The sequence below is a fragment of the Myodes glareolus genome, chromosome X (genome assembly GCF_982192425.1).
Source record: "Myodes glareolus chromosome X, mMyoGla1.1, whole genome shotgun sequence".
Lineage (NCBI taxonomy): Eukaryota > Metazoa > Chordata > Mammalia > Rodentia > Cricetidae > Myodes > Myodes glareolus.
This window is the reverse complement of record NC_142053.1, coordinates 115528242-115549008: the sequence shown is the minus strand read 5'-3', so window position 1 is coordinate 115549008 and position 20767 is coordinate 115528242. Positions and strand designations below refer to the sequence as shown.

The 20767-nt window shown below is 36.9% G+C and overlaps 2 protein-coding genes across 4 annotated transcripts in view; both read right to left on the bottom strand.

Moving 5' to 3' along the window:
* Positions 1-265: 265 nt before the first annotated feature.
* Scml1 (Scm polycomb group protein like 1) lies at positions 266-13611 on the bottom strand. Of its 2 annotated transcripts, none has more exons than XM_048440602.3 (8): positions 13419-13611; positions 11428-11483; positions 9443-9550; positions 7615-7689; positions 5059-5163; positions 4010-4661; positions 2655-2794; positions 266-546 (listed from the first exon to the last, which is right to left on the bottom strand). In XM_048440602.3, exons 3-8 carry the CDS (start codon positions 9470-9472, stop codon positions 400-402), a joined length of 1149 nt encoding a protein of 382 aa, XP_048296559.3. In that variant the 5' UTR covers positions 9473-9550; positions 11428-11483; positions 13419-13611; the 3' UTR covers positions 266-399. The 2 variants fall into 2 exon arrangements, with proteins under 2 accessions (XP_048296559.3, XP_085540667.2); XM_085684541.2 differs by lacking the exon at positions 13419-13611 and adding an exon at positions 11993-12046.
* Positions 13612-14772: 1161 nt separating this feature from the next.
* Nhs (NHS actin remodeling regulator) overlaps positions 14773-20767 on the bottom strand; it is a 335750-nt gene continuing 329755 nt past the window's right edge. For both annotated transcript variants that reach the window (XM_048440661.3, XM_085684451.2), the window contains exon 9: positions 14773-18935. In XM_048440661.3, the coding sequence (XP_048296618.3) occupies positions 18329-18935 (607 nt within the window). In that variant the 3' untranslated portion in view covers positions 14773-18328. The remainder of the gene's footprint in view (positions 18936-20767) is intronic.

Sequence of the window (20767 nt, the reverse complement as noted above, 5' to 3'; positions counted from 1 at the left end):
GTATGGTAGAGTATTATACAGATAAAATATCCAAGAAGGGTAACTATATATTCTCCTTTAATCTCTCTTCTGCCAAAAATTTCACCACTTTAGTTATATAAGTTATTAGTTCCTTGTATTTCCTCTTTAGTTGCTTTAAAAATATGTATAAAGATAAACCCAAATCAAAGATAGCATTTTGTTTCTTGCATTTTAATCCATAAAATGAAAAATCTAAAGAAGACATGTGTATATATTGATACTAATATGTCAAATAACTCAAAGCAGACTTTGACTATAATGTATTTTTTTCAATTCTAGTAATAACATATTTTAGGAGAACCTTCTCCAAAACAAAAACAAATAAACATAGGAAGTTAGCTGTGCATTAAGAAGGACTTTATGAGAACATTTAAAGTTCTACAAATTTTTTTGCGGGCTACAGTTTTCTCTTTCTTTAAGCTTTTGAATGTAGCTGCCGAGCTTCAAGGCTACGCCCACCTTTATCCTCATAAACTTTATCATTACATCAGTACTGAGCAGCAGCAAGGCTTTCCCATCAATGTCCTAGAGAGAGGGAAAAGGTTTAAAATGAGTAACAAGACTGCATATTTGATAAGCAATTGTTTCTTTGTATATAAGAACATGCAAAACTAAAGTGTCTCATAGTTATAAAGTCCCTGGATATGTATCTCCTGTATAAAAACTATGATAAATATCATTGAACAGTAATGTATCATTTTTAAATTTATATATTTATATCAATTTTAAAAAGCAAATTTAACTTAATATTTAAAATTAACTATATCAAATGTCCTAATTTTAAATACTGTGATAAATAAAATACTGTGTACATATGAAAAAAGTAAAAAGAATGAGAGAAATGAATTTCATGGCTATTAATTTTCTAATAGAGCCTAGGAATATAACAACATCAATGCAAACTGTAAATGTGTTCAATAGTATTGTTTTTATTTGAAAGTGAGTTACTTGTCTGAAGCTAATTAGACATTAAGACTAATTACTGGTTTTCTTCCTATACTGAAAATGGTGTATAGATACTCTACTATTTGATAGTCGAAAGGCATCTTTACAAAAATTCTTTAGTGTTTTAATTTATCATCACCTTATGCTACTAAAGTATATTATTTTTTTAAGTTCCAGCATAAAATAGAACTTTATTTAATCAGATATTCTTGTCTAAAAAGACACAGAATCTCTTATGATAGGAAATAAAATTAGAAAGTAAAGGAAGTAGAGCTTATTAAAATTCAACCCATAAAAGCAAGTTAAAAGAAAGAACTAAAAATAAATACAAATAGGAAACAAGAAGTCAAATTATCTCTATTTTCTAGTCATAAGATCTTATACTTAAAAGACCCTAGAAATGCCAGCAGAAAACTCTTCTATCTGATTAAACTTTTAATAGTCATAGACTACAAAACCAGTAGTTTCCCAGCTGTGTGAGTTCATCCTTCCTTAGGTGATTCCCTGCTCCCAGGAGGTCATCATAAAGATGCCCAACTTAGTATGGGCATTCAATGGGCATAGCACACTACAGTCCAGAACTCCTGGACTCAACAGATCCTCCTACATCAGCCTCCCAAGCAGTCAGAATATAGGTATATTAGTACGGATGTTATGGGAGTAGCTAACCACTTTCATATTGGATTAAAGCTTGGTCCATAAGACAGAATTTCATCTAAAATCTTATGGCTGGATAGTTCATAGGATCTAGGGGAAATTTTTATTATTATTATTATTCAAAATGAACATAGCAATAAAATGTCTCCTTAGTTCATATATATGTATATGTATATTAGTGCATCCCTTGACCCACAGCAGAAGATTTTTTTCCAGGACATGGTGATCAATAAAGAGACCCATAACTCATTCATGTGCAAGGTTCAGAAATCATCTTGGAAGAGCTGACAAAAAGAGCCTAAGAACCAAAAGTAGTGGAGATATGTAGGGAAATTCTAAAATCAGAATAAAAGCAGTCTGTATTCTCATTTTTAAAAAAGCAGTAGCTTTCTATATACTAATAAAAAAATCTTACCAAGAAAGAAATGGAAGGAATTAGAGAAAAACAAAAACAAAAAAACTTATTCACAATATCTTTAAAGGTACCTGGGAATAAACCATGCCAAGAAATTAAAAGACCTCTGCAATCAAAATTTTAAGTTACCAAAGAAAAAAACTTAAGAAAATACAAGGAAAGGTAGAATTTAACCATGATATCATTTTGTGAATTGTTATCAGTATCACAGCTGTCAGTAGTCACATAAGGTAAACAGAACTGATCATCTGGAATTAGTTTCTGGATATCATAACAAGAAGGCCACTCTTGAATGCAGTGTGGGTAAACTCCTCTTACTTATAGTCCCTAGTAGGAGGAGAATTTGTCCTTGCAAGGAGAGAGGTCTGCCTAAGACTTGTAATCTTAAACCACCAAACTTGAGGCTACTTAGTGTATTAGAAGTTTAGCTACCCACATAAAGAAGAGACAATTAACCTAACATTTAAGCACAACAGGATGGACAAGACAACCTTTTCACAAACAAAAATTAAATCAGATGATAGGGTTCCCCTACCATCTCAGTTGGTGAGAAAATGCTCAGAGGTCATTCAGTGGCATTTGGGTAGCAGGAAAACTGAACTTAAAAATACATTACATGTTCTCTGATGGTGGAGTAGAGTTGGTCTGCCAATGGAGGATCTAAACGGTTCAGAAATGTTATCACGTCATTCACAGACCAGTTTAAAGGCTGTCCAAGGTCTTTCATAGCAGCATTGGTACATTTGGATGACAAACCTGCAGTTAACAATGAGTGGGGAAAACATTTTTAAAAGCACGATCAGAATCTTGAAAAGAAGAGACGTTAGGTAGAAAGTAATGGTCTCACCCTGGAACCTTCTCTTCAGTACCTAAGGACTCAAGATTCCAACTGTAAAATCTCATGAGAGCCTTAAGGAAGATGATCTGCAGAGTGCTGCACAGAGTATGTCACTGGACCTCCCCAAAGAACAGAACAACTTTACACAGAAAGTACAAAGCTTCGATGTTCATGAAACACGTTGTAGCAATCCAAAGCCTCTTAGGTCACAAGCAAATACAGGAAAAGGTGCTACTTGGATTAAATTGGGATAAACTGAGCTAACTCAGTAGTCTCTTACTTTAAGGGCTTCAGTGAATTTCTTGAAAATCTCTCTTATAGGTCACTTTCTCTAAATTAATTTATTGTACTAAATGCAGTGGGAATCCCTGAAGTTTACACTTTAAAATTGCTTATTTCTTGGTTATATCAACTAATTTCAATAACCTTAGTTATCTTAGGTAACAAGATAAGTTCTTTGCAGCAAATTTCTCTCTTAAATCCAATATCGCAATTTTTATATTCATATCTCTTGTAGTTTAAATGTAAATTTGAATTTAAAAATATTTTCTGATGAGTTCAATCAGTAGTGATTTTATGCAATTATTCTTTCATGTTTAATTGAATAGTAATAAATGTTTTGGTTGAATACTTTAACAAAGAAATGATACCTGAAACAATGTAAGTGCTCATATCTCAGCAGGTTTTGCTGTGCTATTCGCTAAGTTGCATGGAATCTTCTCTGTGCCCAAATATTACCTTTAGCAGAATGTTTGATTTCCTACAATTGATGTATGATGACAAATGAAGGGGGCTTGGTCATTTGTTGGGAGGATCTTTTTTCTAACCAAAGAGAATCAACAGAAATTTCATTTTTTCTGTTTGTGAATTATCCAAAACTATGTCCTTTTTTTTCTTAGCACATTATTATCATGTTGGGCACTTACTATGGGAAAGATAAGGAAAATAGATTTCATAATCACAATGGTGTCATTATGAAGACCACCAGAGACAATCCATGTTAGTTGATTAGCTCACTGCCTTACCCATAATACTTATTCAATAAACGCCCACCATTGTACATATAATTACAAACCAATCATCAAAATAGAAAACAAGAAGGATGTTAATCATTGGTACCATTCCAAACTCACCAAAAGTATTAGGATCAATCACAGGTGTACTCTGGGCCTCCAGTAAGGCCAATCGCTTCATTTCAGGATTCTGGATGGGGATGAGCTCCCCTTGAGGGTGGGTGCTTTCTTTCATCATTACTGGAGTGGAAGAAGTGATGGTGTTCAAGTTGGGATTTTCAAAGTCACTGTAGTGGATCATTGTAGAAGAACCAGGAATTGTTTTAAATCCGCAATCCTCTTCGGAGCTTTGGGCAGTATATTTAGGACTCAGTGGAGTTTCTTGATAGTCACTCTCTGGTGAAGAACTGATACATATCACTCCCTGGGAATCGTCAGACTGGAAAACAGCATCGTTCTCAGTGTTCTGGATACTTCCAGTGTTGTCCATAGACTCAGCATACTGGAACGCCTGGGCATTGCCAATAGAATCAAGGTATTGGTACATCTGGGTGTTGTCAATAGAATTGGAGTGGTGGCAAGTCTGGGTGTAATCTACAGTCTCCTCGTTCTCCACATCAGGGTTATAGTCATCCCTTGTGCGGACTGGTGAAGTTGGACTATAACTTTGAGGATAGGAGAAGGTATTGTCATGAACGATTTGGCTCTCTTCCTGGAGTTTAATTCTTTTAGATTTCAGGTAATCGTATCTTCTAGATACTGATCTTAAAGGCTTCATAATAAAAAGAGAAATAAAAAGAGTAGTCAGGACATTAAGGTTTCCATGCAACATTATTTTACATTGGAAAATGGTGTTGTCTTTTGATCACATGATTTTTCTTTCTCTTCTGACCTACATTTAATTTGATGCATATTTTATAAGTACATTTTAAAATGTATATTTAAAATGTATTTTAAATATATACTTTTAAGATGCTCATTGCTCTACATTTATTAATCCTGAACTTGATTATTCTTTCAAAAAGAGTTGCAGTCCTCATCTGCTCCTCCAGGAAGTACAGATAAACCTTGATAATCCCACATTTCCTAACTCTCTATCACTTTAACCGACTGGCATCTTTAGACAGAATGTATTTATCAAAGTTGTGATAGTGTTTTTGTACACTTACAGGGTAACGCCAAAAGGATCTGGCACGAGAGTAATAAATGTTTGTTACTTTGTGATCCATGTCATCAAGCTTCTTTTCCAGCCTTTGAACAGCTTTAGAGATAACCTGTTATAATAAAAGGCATTAGTAGTTGCTGTTTCAAAATGCATAAAGCAAAAAGCTAATTGCTAGACACAATGGAAGTTCTCCAGTAGTCAGACACATCATGCTATCATTAGAGGCCTGGTTTTAAGGGCCACAGGACACTGGCTGAGATACTGTCTCCTCCACCTTTCACTGCAGTAGCTGATTCATGCACATGTGGAAGTTTCTTCAGTGCCAGAAGGTGAGTGCATCACAACTCCTGACAACCTCCCACCTATGTGTACTGCAGCACTTCCCACTGAAGAGGGCGCTCACATAGGAGACAAGCATTCAAATCCGGTAACCATAAGAGTCAGCGTCCACACCACAGCTTGTGAACAAATAGTGAGTGTTCCACTCTGAGAAGACTATAGAGCCAAATAAAACATAGGTGATGTAGGGCTCCAAAGTATTCTAAAAATTAAGCATCTGGCATTGGTGGTTCAATGGCACTGAGTACACCTTATATGCCATACCAATGAGGAACACCACTGATAACATGCTGATGGGTTTTCATGAAATGCTCAAAAGTTTCAGATAATATATTTATAAAATACCATAAACATTTCTTCATTCAAGGATGAATACCTTCCTCCTGTCAGAATTTCTTTGCTAGGTTCTGGGATCATAAATTTTAAAAACCATGAAAAGCAAACAAACAAACAACAAAACCTAAAAAAAAAAAAGAAGAAAAGAAAAGAAAGAAAGAAAGCCCTGTCCTGAAGAAATTATCTTGAGAGAAGTGCAAGTAAAGTGGTTCTCAAAATGTGCTCTGGGAGCCCAGTCCCAATGAATACATGTATAAAAGAACTCCTGTACCTAAGGCTCAGGGAACATTGTGGAAAATGAGGCAGAAAGATCGTAAGAGCCAGAGGATCGGGGTTTGCTGTGATACCATGTCTCCTAGTGATGCCAGATGTTATGGTGTAGACCCATAACATCTCACCAACATGACTACCTAAACATCATCTGAACAAGAAGAATACCAATAAACATGCCAAAGTGGATGGGGGAAGCCCACAAGGCCTCAACTCTGCACAAAGAAATACAGGAAATTAAGAAATACTAAGAGTGAGAGCAATAGTCTTACCCAGGAAAGAGCACAACAAATGGTTGTCTAGTGCCAAATGGTCAGCACTGAAAACATGCATATAAATAACACTGTACATGCTGAGCAGTGTGTATTTACGAATACACACACACATATATGTACATACATATACACAAACATAAGCATGCAATAACAATTGATGAAAAGGGTCATGAATTTGAAAGAGAGCAAGTAGAGGTCTATGGGAGGGTTTGGAGGTAGGAAAGGGGAGGGGGAAATGTTTTAATTATATTATAATCCCAAAAAGAGAGTAAAAACAATACACTTTCACCAAATATTAAAAGACTCCTTTGCTTCTATGTTTTTATTTTTTGAGGCAGGGTTTCACTGTGAAGCCCTGGCTGGCCTTAAACTAACTATATAGATCAGGTTGGCCTTGAACTTGTGGCAATCCTCCTGCCTCTGAATTTGCATATTTTTATTGTTATCATCTCCTACACACGTAAGGAGTGCATACATACCAGCACACTCAGCAATGTGACAGGATTCTCAAGGACCCCTAAGGGACACAGCTTGGGATCCTAAACAGCTTGGGATCCGCAATGCCACATCCCATTCACCTTGCACAATTACTGGTCTCTTGGCTGAACACTACACCCTAGGCTTCAGGGTTGTCAAGATTTGGGCACTGCAGGTCAGGCACGCTTATCCACCCACCCCTACTTCTGCACAATCTTAAGACCAAGTCCTGTGAGCATGGCTTCTGTCCTCACTAGTGTCAGTCTAAAAGGAAAGGCACACATAAACTTTTACTTTTCAAAGTATGTTAGTTCAGTCTATTCTGTAAACCTCATGGGACAAGAATCATTTATTTAAACTCTTCCATTGCCTCTGGGGTGTACAGCTCACAAAATCCACAGTAATTAGATACTTCTATCAGTCCCTATCCACAAGTTTATTTTTATGATTTCCCCTCAAAATTACATGAGATAAATTCATTGTAAGACATGAGTAGGCTGTCCTTTCATTTCAGTTGTGATATTAGGTAATTAATTAAGCACATATTAAAAGTGAATTCAAATCTTCCCATTTCCTTTAAAAGTTGTATAGTGGAAATTAATACTTAACAACATAGATGGAAAAGACATAAACTTGATAAATGATGTTTTTAATGATCTAAAATACACATACTGATATTTCAAATTTTCACCTGAAAATATTCTATGTAGAAATTGTCAAAATAATCGCAATGAGGTGAATAATCACAATAAATTTGATGTGGCAAAATTTCAATTAATTGTACACTTTCCCCTCATGTAAAGTAAAACATGTTTACAATTTAACATTATAGAAAAACACACTGAAAAGAGAAGTTGTCACACCTGGCAATGGTTCATGATATCCACAATCGCTTTTGATTCTTCAATTGCACGAATTTCAGGTAGGTGAGGTTCTTTCTAAAATAGTTTTTATATCACAAGTAGTTAATGTTTTATTTCAGAAAGAATCAAATCAAATAGTGACCATACCTTATACTTATACACAGGTTGTTTTTAATTTTTACCAATATTTCAAAAGCCTTAATTAAATCAGAGATGAAATAACAATTAACACTACAAGGAATGGAATTAATTGCCAGCCAAGTAAAAGAGAAAGGAAAGACTTTACCAGAAGATTCTAGGTTTAGAACTCCAGTAAAAAGTTGCTCAGAATGTCCTAATACATAAGAAAAGGGAACATGCAAAATGGCTAAGATTTCACCGTCTAAAGAGATTCAATTTAAAGAAACTCCATAAAGTAATTAAGATTTAAACTTTTCTCATTCAAATGGTAAACACTGATATACTGCACAACAAGTTACTTAATATTACTTATATAACTGAAATGTATATAATGTAATCTTTGGTACATACTCATAAAATATATTATCATTACCATCCTAAGGAGGCATTCATATTTGTATAGGATAAAAATTTCTTAGCAAATTAAAAGAAAATATAAAATAGCAAAAAGAAAAGCTGAGGACTTTAATTTCACTTCTCAGAAGTTTTGAAAACCTGATGTGTTATCAAAGGACCTATGTTTTAAATACCATGTCTATGTAGAAAAGTATGTGTGACTAAGGCAGGTGGGTGATGAGTTCAAGGGCAGCCTGGTTGGGTCAAGGACCTTGTTTCAGGAAAACAAGAGAAAAAGTATACTTGCAGAACTATGCTTTCATTAATCTAGCTACACCAGAGTCCCCTTTTCCATTGAGTTTAACACCTTCTTATTTTAGGGCAGAGACATTAATCTTCAGTGTTAAAAATGCTTTCAAAGCCAAAAAAAAAAAAAAAAACCAACAATCACAACACAAACTGACCACGATCAGAGCATTGCCCTGGTTTTGATTCCTAAATAATCCAACATTGCCACCATGTGGTCAAACTAGAAAACAGTTAAACACATTTTCCTCTTACTAAATTAATTTCTAAAACACCTTAAAATGTTGTTGAAATAAGACAGGGTATAAATAAAAAAAGTTACCATAAATAAGTGCTACATTTCCACAAAATAATTATTCTAAGAAATGAGGCGAGTAGATAAGAGACAGTAGATAATCTGTGTAAAGTAAACAGACTTGGTAGCTCTGTATGTGGTAAGCCTTCCACTGATTAGGTTACTAAATTAACACACACTTGTGTTATATAACATTCCTTACAAAAATATAGTAGTTTACCTTCATATGGTGTTTTCAAGTAAATAGTCCCCACAATGACTTTTAACAATTGGCAGCGAGCATTGTCTCCAATGATGAAAAGCATAGCAGTTGATATAAGTTGATATAGATTACTTCAATGGCATTAATATGTGTGTCCTTATGTGATTAAAGAAATGTGTTCACTGCTATGCAAGGTTAAATATAGTTTAATAATTTCCATTTCAGAATACAGCAGAAATTTTAAAAGGCAAACCAATTTGCAAAGATGGTTGTCAGATTCTTATAAAGTTGAGTTTTATACAGACTGTACTTGTTTGCAGTTCAATTTCAGAGTACCCAGAAGAAATGTTGTGTATGTTCTTAAATTTATACACAAATGCTCATAGAAATTTTATAGAGCATTGTCAAAACTGCACTTATTACCTAATACATTTCATTTTATTTAATTTAACTCAGTTTAGCAAAACTAAAGCACCAGGGAAAGAAGAGAGACAATTTCAAATACAAACCGCAGCCATTTCTTTGGAGGCAGACATCATTGCTGCGCGACAGGTTAGACTTGCTGGAAGGTTTATTTGTGAAACTGTTTAGTCATCTAAGAGGCAAACCTTCTCCTCCTGAAAAGAAATGCATAAAAACGCTACTTCATGTACCTACTATCTACATCAACTTAACATGGGTAACCTTACAGGGCTGAGGGTGGAAGTTAGGATCTTATCCATGCTAGCTCAGTGCCTTATTGCTAAGCTACATTTCCAGCACTAGAATACATCTTTATGCATAGAAGAGCAATGACTGGGAGCTCACAATGAAGTTTAAAAGAAAGTGCAATCTATGAACAGTTGCTTCCAAACTACAAAATGAGCACTAAAAGCCACCAAACAAGAGAATATATTGCTAACACTTATGTAAAGGAGCTCAAAGGGGTTTTTGCTTAGGGAGACAGAATGCCACCATACTGCCCCAATAATCTGTTCTGATCTAAAGGCAGCTTCCACTGCCACCGTTGACACCAATGCTATGGCCACTACTGTCTGGCCACTACTATCTCTGCTGCTGCCTCAGACATCGCTGCTGCTGCTGCTGCTGCTGTCACTTCAAGTCTCCATCTCTGGTGTCTCTATTAGTGCTGCTGCTGGTGGTGGTGGTGGTACTGCTGCTGCTGCTACTGAACTGCTCCTGGTGGTGATGCTTCTGCTTCTGGGCTGCTTCTGAACTGCTCCTGCTGTTGGGCTGCTGCTGCAATGTGAGTGGAGTCAACCAAGGAGGCTCCACCTCCTCACCTGTACTGTAAACCCTTCTGAGGCTCATATCTCCAGGGCCCATCGCAGCTCCAAAATCATGACTGTCTTATGAGTTAGACTTTAACATTAAACCCAAATAAAGAAATGCATGTGAAATATAAGATGAAAATAAATTCCAGAATTTTCAAGGCTGGATTATAGCCCTGAGTCATTTAATATGGAACCAGAACCAGACCTCTGCAATCAGAGGTCTGACTTGAATTCCTGGCGCAAAGTTACTAGAGGGACACCCTAGTGCAGAAGTGAATTCATTTTATTCACCCTGAGACAGAGCAGCAGGGAAAGACATAATAAAGGGACCAGGGTTTCATCCCTTTCCTGTTCTCCTTTAATCTGCTGTGGGGAGACTAGTGACCAGAGTCTCTAAGGACGAAATTCAAAGGGAGATTAAAAGATGGGAGCGTTAACTCTCAAGTTAGACAAATGCAGACCAATGTTGTATAAAAATTTCAAATTGTAATATGCAACATGATTAATAAAACCCCAGAGACAGATATTGTGGTTCAATCTGAAGGTCAGAAAAGCCAAACAGCCAGCCACTGTCTCTTACTTCTGCCTCAATTTGAAATGGCGATCCTGCCTCCAGAAATCTCAGAATGAGACTCTGAGAGCTGTCTCCTCCCATCTTATATTCCTCTCTAGGATTGGGATTAAAGGCATGCACCACTACCACCCAGTTTCTATGGGTATGGCTACTGGTTTAAAGGCATGTGTGTCACCACTGCCTGGTCTGTAAGGCTGACCAGTGTGGCTGTTTCACTCTCTGACCTTCAGGCAAGCTTTATTTATTAAAATACAAATGAAATATCACTATAGTAATGTATCTCAATTTGACCTATAATTTCTACTACATTTTATTTTTGTTTAGGATTTCCTGACTCTAAGATTGGCATGAGCTGTAAGTAATTAACCTGTATCTATAGTCACACACAGAAAACCTCATAATGAAAATAAACTACTTACTGCTGTTGCCAACAAGGATGAACTTCACAACCACAACCTTGAGTAAAAAAAAGCCAGACATGAAAGATAACACAGTATATAATTCAACTCAGAAAGCTCAAAATCAGGCAGAAGTAGCCTATGGTAGGAGAGGCCTTTCCAAGCTAACACTATAGTCACTTTAACAATTTCTTAGTGTTCTGTCTTGTGAATAAACCATAAAATTACTTCTAAAGTTTTATTCTTACAATGAATGTTGTAGAACAGTGTTCCACTGGTACAAGTACTTATAGAAGAAAAATTCCTAGAAAACAAAATAATAAAGTAAAAAGTTAGAAAAAGACTGACACATTTGAAAATTCTTTAGTACTTTCTAAATAGCCCAACTAAAGATGACTGTTGGAGTCAACCAGTTGTTAAAAAACATAATACAATATTGGCTCTACATCTTGAATCAGAAAAAAACAAGAATCAGATAGTATCAAATTATTTTTACCCCATGACTTCTTAAAAACACACAAGATAAATCAAAGCATCAGGATAACTCCAATTTAAGTAATAAAACCCTAAACAGCCCAAATTAGGAGAGTCATCTGCCAACGACACATCCCATAAGGCACAGCTCACAATGTCTAAAAACATGGCTCAAAACAACTTTTTACATTAACAATTCATAAAGACACAAAAGCCAAATCACAGCAGCCAGAAGTTTCTAAGATAGGAAACTCCAAATAATGCCAAATTGGAAGAGTGATCTGTAAGAACATATCTCATTAAGTATAGTTGACAATAATTAGGATGGCTAAAGTCTACCTTTTACCCAAGACTTCTTAAAGGACAGCAATTCACAACAGCAAGATCTTCCTAAGTAAAAAACAAACAAACAAATAAAAAACCCCAAATAGTCAAAATCCATGCCATCACCTGCCATCAACTTATCCCATAAGGCAGAGCTCACAGAGAAAAGAATGCTAAAAAATAATTTTTACCATAAAATTTCTTAAGAACCCACAAGGCAAATCACAAAAGGCAGATACATAAATTTCAAGTTTCAAAATTTGCAAATAGGCACCAAAATAGGGGGGGTGGTCAAAGGCCACCAGTTGATCCCATAAGATATAGATCACAGTGGGTAGAATGGCTTAAAACTGTGTTCTACTCAATGACTTCTTAAAAGATACATGAAGCAAACCAAAACAGGTAGATATCTCCAAGTTATAAAAGACCCAAACAAATTAAACTGGAGAGTCACCTGGCATCAACTTATCCCATAAGGCATAGCTAACAATTATTAAGATGAATAAAAAAGTACATTTTCTCCAAATAATTCTTTAAAACACAAAAGGCAAATCAAGGCAGTGAGATTTTTCTAAGTTATAAACTCCACACAACTAAACTGAGGAGTCACCTGCCATCAACTTATTCCATATGGAATACATCACAATGACTTGGATGGATGAAAACAAACTTTTATTCTAAGACTTCTTTATTAAAAACACAAAATGCAATTTGTAACATCTAGGTCTTTCAATGTTATACTAAAACAGTCCAAATTGGGAAAACTATATCCCAACAATGTATCCCATTAAATATAGGTCACACTGACTGAAGGGCTGAAAGCAACTTTCAACTCTTCCTTAACAACATACATGGCAAATTACAACAGTAACCTGAATTCGGAGAGAATCAGGAGAGAAGAAAGCCAAATGACTCCTAACAGATTAGAGCCTTTAAAACAAAACAAAACAAAAACAAACAAATAAACAACCAAAGGAGCACACAGCACTCAGCCAGCCCCAGAAGCATATCCCGAAACTACTGGGCCTTACAGGGATCCAGACATTTTACAGTTACTTCGGGATGCCACATCTGCCCGCTAGATGCTTAAGCTAACGATAAACAGAACATTCTAGAAGGCGTCCTCAACACCCCTCTACATCTTTTTCTTCCTTCCAACCAACATATTTACAATAAAATGGTAAGGTTTTACTGTCAACCAAAAAGCGGTTAACCCCCAAGGCCACCAACAGATCCCAAGCACTGGTGGCCCGGAGACAGAAAAATTACTGAAAAATCACTCAACTACAGAGTTTTCATCATTTGAGGCGGCAAAGTACAGATTCGCCAAACGTATCTTGTCACCCCGAAGGCAAAATACTTCAGATGGCTGTTTTACACATTAGTACACATACCCATGACAACAAAGGTTAAAGTAGGGGCTAAGATATCCATAACTTACGTATTTTGATGCCACACTAGCCTTCAGAAACCTGCCGGCAGGCCGCTAAACAACCATCTAGACGTCTGGCAGCCAAACCGACCTCCGAGGTCTGTTGACACCTTTTAACTGTCCGCGTGCCAGAAACCAGGTGCTCCTGACGCACTGCGTGTCGCAAAGCTCTGCATTGTAAAGTGCCTGACCGTAAAGCGATACGTGTTCACGGCTTGTATGACTGAACAGTGGCCAGCAAAGCCCATGAATGGTCAAAAGGATGTATAGACCGGGAGATTTTTCACACTTCAGACGGAGATAGGGCATGGAAAGGGAAGGTTTCCAGTGGAGAGGGCCTTTCCGCTGACTGAGAGTCAAGACCCCTTGCTTCGAGGGTCCGAAGCTGAGCCTCTGGTCCTACACTTAATGTAGCTGAGCCAATTGGCTGACAAGCAGCCTCTAGAGTGCTGTGGCAAGATCCTCTCAAAGCAGTTTTTTTTTTTTTTTTGTGGAGACACTGGGGCCTGGACTAGCTAGTACAACTTCTAGCCCCAAAAGTGATTCAAAGGGCCAGGTTCCTAAGTGTGCGGCAAGCATTTTCATTTGGTTATTAAAATATGTTACTATTAACATACAACCCTATACCCTTTTTCACCTCCTGGAATTCACTAGAGATGTCCAAGATGACTGGGCCTCCCGGGGTACACAGTGCTAAAACTTGACTGGACAGAAGGGCTGGGGTCTTAACACATCCTTTTTTTTTTTTTTTTTTTTTTTTTGGCAGCCTGGGAACACTAGTAGCGTTATTTCCAGTCTCCAATAAGCACAGACTGCAGTATGGAACTAACATATTCCAGTATCATAGTTGTTGAATTTAAACATCATGACCAACACGTACTTATTCATGCAAGCTAAATCATAGTCGAGTGTTGTCCAGTATAAAATGGGCTTATCTTGGGAAGTATACACATTAGTGTGCTCAAAGCACATAGTGTTTGAGACAGGAGTTTTGCTATATAATAAAGTTGATGTGACATTAACTAGTGTCAATTTACCATATGTGTGTGTGTGTGTGTGTGTGTGTGTGTGTGTGTATAAATGTTTTTGGATGTACAAGTATAATAAACTTTGAAACAAAGCAGTCAAGTGTTTCAAAATAAAGTCACAAACCTTCATCTAGTATAGAAAGGAACCACAAAGTAGCTTGAGTATTGAACATATGTCATTCCCTATTAAAAATGAAACTAGATTAGTGTCCGTTATAGATAGCATGCTTTCCTGCTAATAAACCCCTCTTTTATATCTGGGTGCCTATAAAACACTTCCTGCTTGTGAAATTTCCAAACTATAGTTACATAACAATAAAGAGAAACCCCAGCTCTTTAATTGCAGTCACGTTTATTTGCAGTCTCTATACACACTTTCTAGGGAATCAAACTGTTCTGATACATTTTTTGAGAGGGGTTCACAATGAAACTGTCACCGTTTTTACTAAAAATAAATACAAGACTTAAAGTGTTGCACAGCTCTAAAATATACAAAGGCTTGGATTGAATGTAAACGTTGAAAACATTTTACAAAAGAAACCATCTTTGCAACAATTTAAAAAGTTCATATTTACAAATGTTACAAAAATACAAAATGGATGCAAGTCCAAAAACCATTGTCTTTTCGGCCAGCACGAACTGGTTCTAGTACCAAAAGAGTTACACCATAACCTTCAGAATTCAAGCTTTGTTAGTGTCTTATCCTCTCAGCATCCACCACTAAAGAGATTGTACTCACTGGCAAGAGCAAACGGTGTATTTTGTTTGCTACTAGTCCATGTCCTCTACTGAGCCAAAACCAAAACAAGTAAAATCAAACCAGAATCACCAGAAAAGCAAGAAAGTAAAACAGAATTCCCTCACGCAACATAAACGTGTTGGATAAACACAGAAGAAAAAATAGCATCAGTGCAAACAACAGAAGAAGTTTCGATTGGTTTTGTTCTTTGTCTGTTTGTTTGTTTTTATTTTTTTAAACAATACCTAATGTGTGTACCCTGCTTCAAGATGACAGTGATGTTAAAGACAGACCTACATCTTGGTCTTGTTTAGTATATTATAAAGCTGTGAAGACTAATTTTAAAGGATTTGCTTGCTTTTAAAACTTTCTTATTCAATATTCTTGTCCACAGTGAATCTAAAATCCGTCTTTATTTGGGATTTCTTTAAATCTATGAAATACAAAATAGAGAAACTCTGATATAGATTTTTAGAGTAAACAAAATAAGTAAAACTATATTATAAGGGTGGTTCTGTGATCATCACATCGACGGTACCTTATTGCCTCACTATTCAAGTCAAATATGTATTTTAAAAATATATGATATGATTACTTAAATTAATGTCAATAATAAAAGGTGACATTTTTATTAAAGCCAATTTATGTTCTTCTATTCAAGATTTAGAATCACTTTTAAAACCCATATACCTTTCTTCACACTAAAAAACCCCCTATCTACACAAAAGCCATACTGCAAACGAACTGCTTTTATGAAAATTACAAATGATCACCTATTGTGACTGAAAATGATGGTTCCTTATCACATTTGTCTAAAAACTTTTATTTTTAAAATTTTGTGGAGTGTACTTTTCAAAGCATGAGACAGATTTGTTCATGACCCCAGATGATGTCAAACCATGCTGGTTGTGTGTGTGTGTATGTGTATGTGTTGCTTGTTTTTGTTTTTTGTTTTGTAATGAGTTACATGTTCCAATGGTAAATGGTGGTCAAATTTCTTTCAATCCCCAACATTTTCTTTTAACAAAATTGTAACACTTTGTATATGTTCAAACCCTTTACCAGGTAGTTTATCTATCCCCAGCACACACTTGCGCGCGCTCTCTCTCTCTTACTCTCTCTCTCTCTCTCTCTCTCTCTCTCTCATTCTCTCTCCCAGTTCTCAGTCTTCTCCTCTATCCCTCCACCCCCAACACCCATTTTACATACAAGAATGACAAGAAATTAACTAACACAATTTGGCAGTAAAAACAAATAATAGAAGAAGTCAGACATTTCCCCCCAAACAAACAAAACACCAACAACAGATTCTTTAATTCTTAATCTGTAAATATTATAACGAATTTCTATTGAAAGACAGTGTCTTCTTAGACCATACTTTCTCCTTCATTTACCATGAGTAAATCCTTTCATACATCTTACTTTCTCAAATACCACTTGCATAAGCATAAAGCCAGCTGCTTATCATTTGCTTGGTAACCCTGGTGTGTTCTGTCATTGTCTTTCACAGATCGTATCCCTCCTTAGTTCTAATTTCTACTGCTCCCATTCAAAACCTATTCTAAGTACATAGGTGCTTATATTTCTGACATATGATTTCAAACATTAGTATCAGTTCATGTTAAAATCAGAGGTGTGAGAACCACTTGCAGATTTCAACTTGTTACTATACTTTTTTTTTTTTCAGTTTTAAGACAAGAAAATTCAAGTAACTTCAAGTAATTCAGCTTGTTTCCCTGCCTTCATTTTATCAGGGCACTTGCCCTGACATTGCCTTTCCCACCCACCACCCTCCCCTTTTGCCATCAAAGCAGTTCTAGTAAAACCAGACAAAAATTCGCTGTATATAGTAGCATTGTGAACCAGAGCTGCTCCCCATGCCCAGGTGAAGAGTGAATATAAATAATGCATATACACATACTCATTTCCCAACTACATTGTTCACAGTGTCATTTCTGTTAAGTTTTAGGTAGCATGAATCTCATCAGCACAGAGAAAAAGCTTCACTGAAAACTCATCACAGGGCAGGTGCTTACTGAGAATTCAATAGCTCTGTGGCATGCTTAGGTTTTTATCTCTGTTAGTTTAAGAACCTGGAGCTAATTAAGAAGCTTAACGAGTCTAGTCCTTAGAGTATGACTGTTTGTCCCCAGTAGCCTTACATAAAACATGACCTAGAATTAACTACTGGTTTCTCTACTCATTCTTCTTAAAGCAATCCATTGAAAAACAAAATTAGATTCTAAAGGACACTGTTTAATGCTATTGGGAGGGGGGGTTCTTTGCATTGAGAAGGATGATTTCTCTCATTGGTTAAAAAAAAATCAAAAGCATGCTTTCATTCTGTTCAAATTGCCACATGGCAAGTCACAGCCACAAACTCAGGTTAGCTTGTTTCTGCTACAATTTGTCACAACAATGATTAGGTCTGAATTCGTTATTTTAAATTAATCACAATTCAGTACATGACCTCAATATTTCCATTATTTCACCGGTTTTAAATTCATATTTGAGGTTTATCACTCAGAAATCATGTTGGTGGACATTTAAATATGGTATTTGATATGAAAATGGTATTCACAGAATACAGTTATTATATTTTGTGTGTGTCCTATAAACAGTTGGTATGTGGTAGATAATTGGCCACTTGTCCACTCATCATTGATAAATCTATTTACACATTTTTATCAAAAATATGGTATTTACATATGTGTAGTTCTTTCTTCTAAATTTTGCTTTAGTTCATTTTAATGTAAAAAAATACCAAACCTCCAGAGTAATTTCATCTTCTTAAAGTATGACAGTGAGGGCTTTATTTTCAGAATAGGCAGCTCTGGGAAAACCTTGTCTAGGTTTCAAGAAAGTTAGATATTTTTGTATTCTTTATTATCACAAGGAATGAGATCGGGTAAATCAAACTATGCTAAAGAAAATCACAACAGACAGAACTGCTACTTAAAACATGAAAACTAATAAAGAAATGACTCAATCGCTTTCTGTTTCTCCAGCACATATTTAGAAGTTCATTGCCAAACAACGATGCGATTCCCCCACCCTGTTGCTACTTCTCCCAGTTAGTTCCTCTACGGTATCAACACCATTCGTTCAACAGGAAGGGGTTGTACATCTGAGGTCTTCTTGGCTCAGGCAAACTATGTGGAACTCTGGGAGGATCGGTCATCATGTGGGCTCCCGTCAGAGTTTTCAGTCTCTCCCTCGGAGATGGCCTGCATTGGCGTACTGTACAGCCTGCAGCGGACACTGTAGCGGCTGCTGCTGGCCACAGGTGGGGCCCGGGAACGTCCAACCCGGGATGATGCTGAGGTGGCAAAGCTTTTCGAGGAAAACCCTTCTGCATTGACTCGTGGAGAGCACGGGGACAGAGGGGACAGCGCTTCAGCCCCAGGTGTGCCCTGGTGGGTATCATCAGGGCTTTGTGGGGACTCTGAAGTGAACTCTCCAGGAGGCTTGGGCAGGATGGGGCTCTTCAGGATTTCGGTGGCAGACATGCGGTAACTAGAATCAGAGCGACTGCCTTTCTTGAGAAGCAGTAGCTTAAATTCCTCGTTGGATGTGTTGGACTTTTTGGCGTTTCGGTAGATGAGACCAGGAGACCTCTGGCTAGTCCCAGATGTCACATTGCTGCCGGGTGAAGTGACAGAACTGGCACTGCTGCTGCTGCTGCCAAGAGGAGCCCTGGATTTGCTTCTAACAGACATGTCACCAGAATCTTTCCTTCCAAGTACTTTCCTCTTGGATCTTTTAAGAAAAGAGAAAATGGGGTAAAAATCTGAGTCCACATACAATTTTATGAATCAATAAGTTTGCCATCTGATTCCCATATCTATTATATTTAAAGAGCATCCTATATAGTAGAATACTAAGCATTAGCACCATACTGAGGAAGGTTAAGATTCATTACTTGCCCCTCTAGAGTTTAAGGGGGGGGACTGCCGACTTCTGTTTACAATGTGGGGCAAGACTGTTGCTTTTTCTCATTAAATCTGTTTGTAAAATACAGAGGCATATTCTCACATCAACAATCAGCTTCCAAATAATAGTAAGTACGGCAAGTGGAAAATGGCGTCGGTGGGACACAACGGGCCTTAGCTTGAGACCTGATGGGCCTTGGTGATGAACAGTGGAGATTCGTGCTGGAGACTAACCTACATTTTACCAGTTAAGTCGTTTTAATTCACTGCACATGAAAAGTTAGTTTAGTGACTTTTAAAATAAATCAATCTGTTTTTGAACACAAATACAGTAATCCTTAGCTACTCAGGGGCAGCAACACTATATCAAGCAGTAATTCAACTCTTTGTGAGGAATTGAAAACTCAAACCATCTCGGCAGCTCTGAAAATATTATAAAACCTAAGCTCTCAAGACAGAGAAATAACTCTTGTCACTGGGATGGAAATAGATAGGTAAATCCTCCACAAATACAAATCTAAGGTTACCAAACTCCTTAAATCTACCTAACCTCTATTTCGATCATGGAATTATTGATCTTATTTTGGATTAAGTGTGCCCAAACTCAATGAGTCCTCAGCCTAACTCAGTCATTCCTGGCTCTGGTGGCATGTGTTCTCACCACCGTAAAACCTTGTGTGGTATGGGAAACGTGAGCTTTGCCTTTGCAGATTCCAAAGGAGTGTGACCATGCTCAGAGAAACCCCTGTGGTTGATATTTTTACATATCTGTCCTTGGTGTCACCCGAGGGTAGAATTTTCATACAGCAGGTCTTCTCAGCATCTATAGTATTCTAGACACAAAATGATTTCTTATCAACAGAATCAAATATGTGAGGTTAAGTTCAGATGTTTAACTTACTCAAGGCAGCATAGAAAGCAGCATTGTCAGGAGTCTGAAGTCAATATCTTTCTAATTCTACAATGTGTATTCTGCCCACTCTTCCAGACACACCACATGGTTCTTTGAGGGTTCATTAACTTACATAGCAAATTAATAATTTGTACTGAGTTTGAAGATAGATTGTGAAGGTTAGAGGAATATGATTGGCGTCTAGACAACAACTGTGATTAAAGAACATAAACTGGTGATTCTTACCCTGTTTGTCAGGAAGTTTGACTGCTTATGGTATACACAGAGGCTGCTACTAATGGAAGTCTTAGGAAAATGCAGGTGTGAAAGAACAGTGCTCCTTCTTTAAGAAAAATAAAACCAATTGAAACAGCACCAACAGAAAGAGAACCCTTTTCAAAAGCAGAAGTTTGAGGGGCGGGAGGAGACATTAAAAACTGCTTGCGACAGCTTGAATTTTGCAAGAAAATGGATGGAGCTGGAAAACATCATTTTGAGTGAGGTAACCCAGACCCAGAAAGACAATTATCACATGTACTCACTCATAAGTGGTTTTTAAACATAAAGCAAAGAAAGCCAGCCTACAAACCACAATCCCAGAGAACCTAGACAACAATGAGGACCCTAAGAGAGATGTACATAGATATAATCTACATGGGAAGTAGAAAAAGACAAGATCTCCTGAGTAAACTGGGAGCATGGGGACCTTGGGAGAGGGTTAAAGGGGAGGGGAGAGGCAGGGAGGGCAGCGGAGAAAAATGTAAAGC

Bases quoted from the DNA above. Each gene is read 5' to 3' on its own strand.
- Scml1 (XM_048440602.3), bottom strand. From the start codon at position 9,472: ATGATGTCTGCCTCCAAAGAAATGGCTGCG. The intron at 4,662-5,058 runs GTAAGTGTACAA...TTTATTATGAAG, and splicing joins GATCCTTTTGGCGTTACCCT to CCTTTAAGATCAGTATCTAG. The intron at 2,795-4,009 runs GTGAGTTTGGAA...TGTTAACTGCAG, and splicing joins GATTGATCCTAATACTTTTG to GTTTGTCATCCAAATGTACC.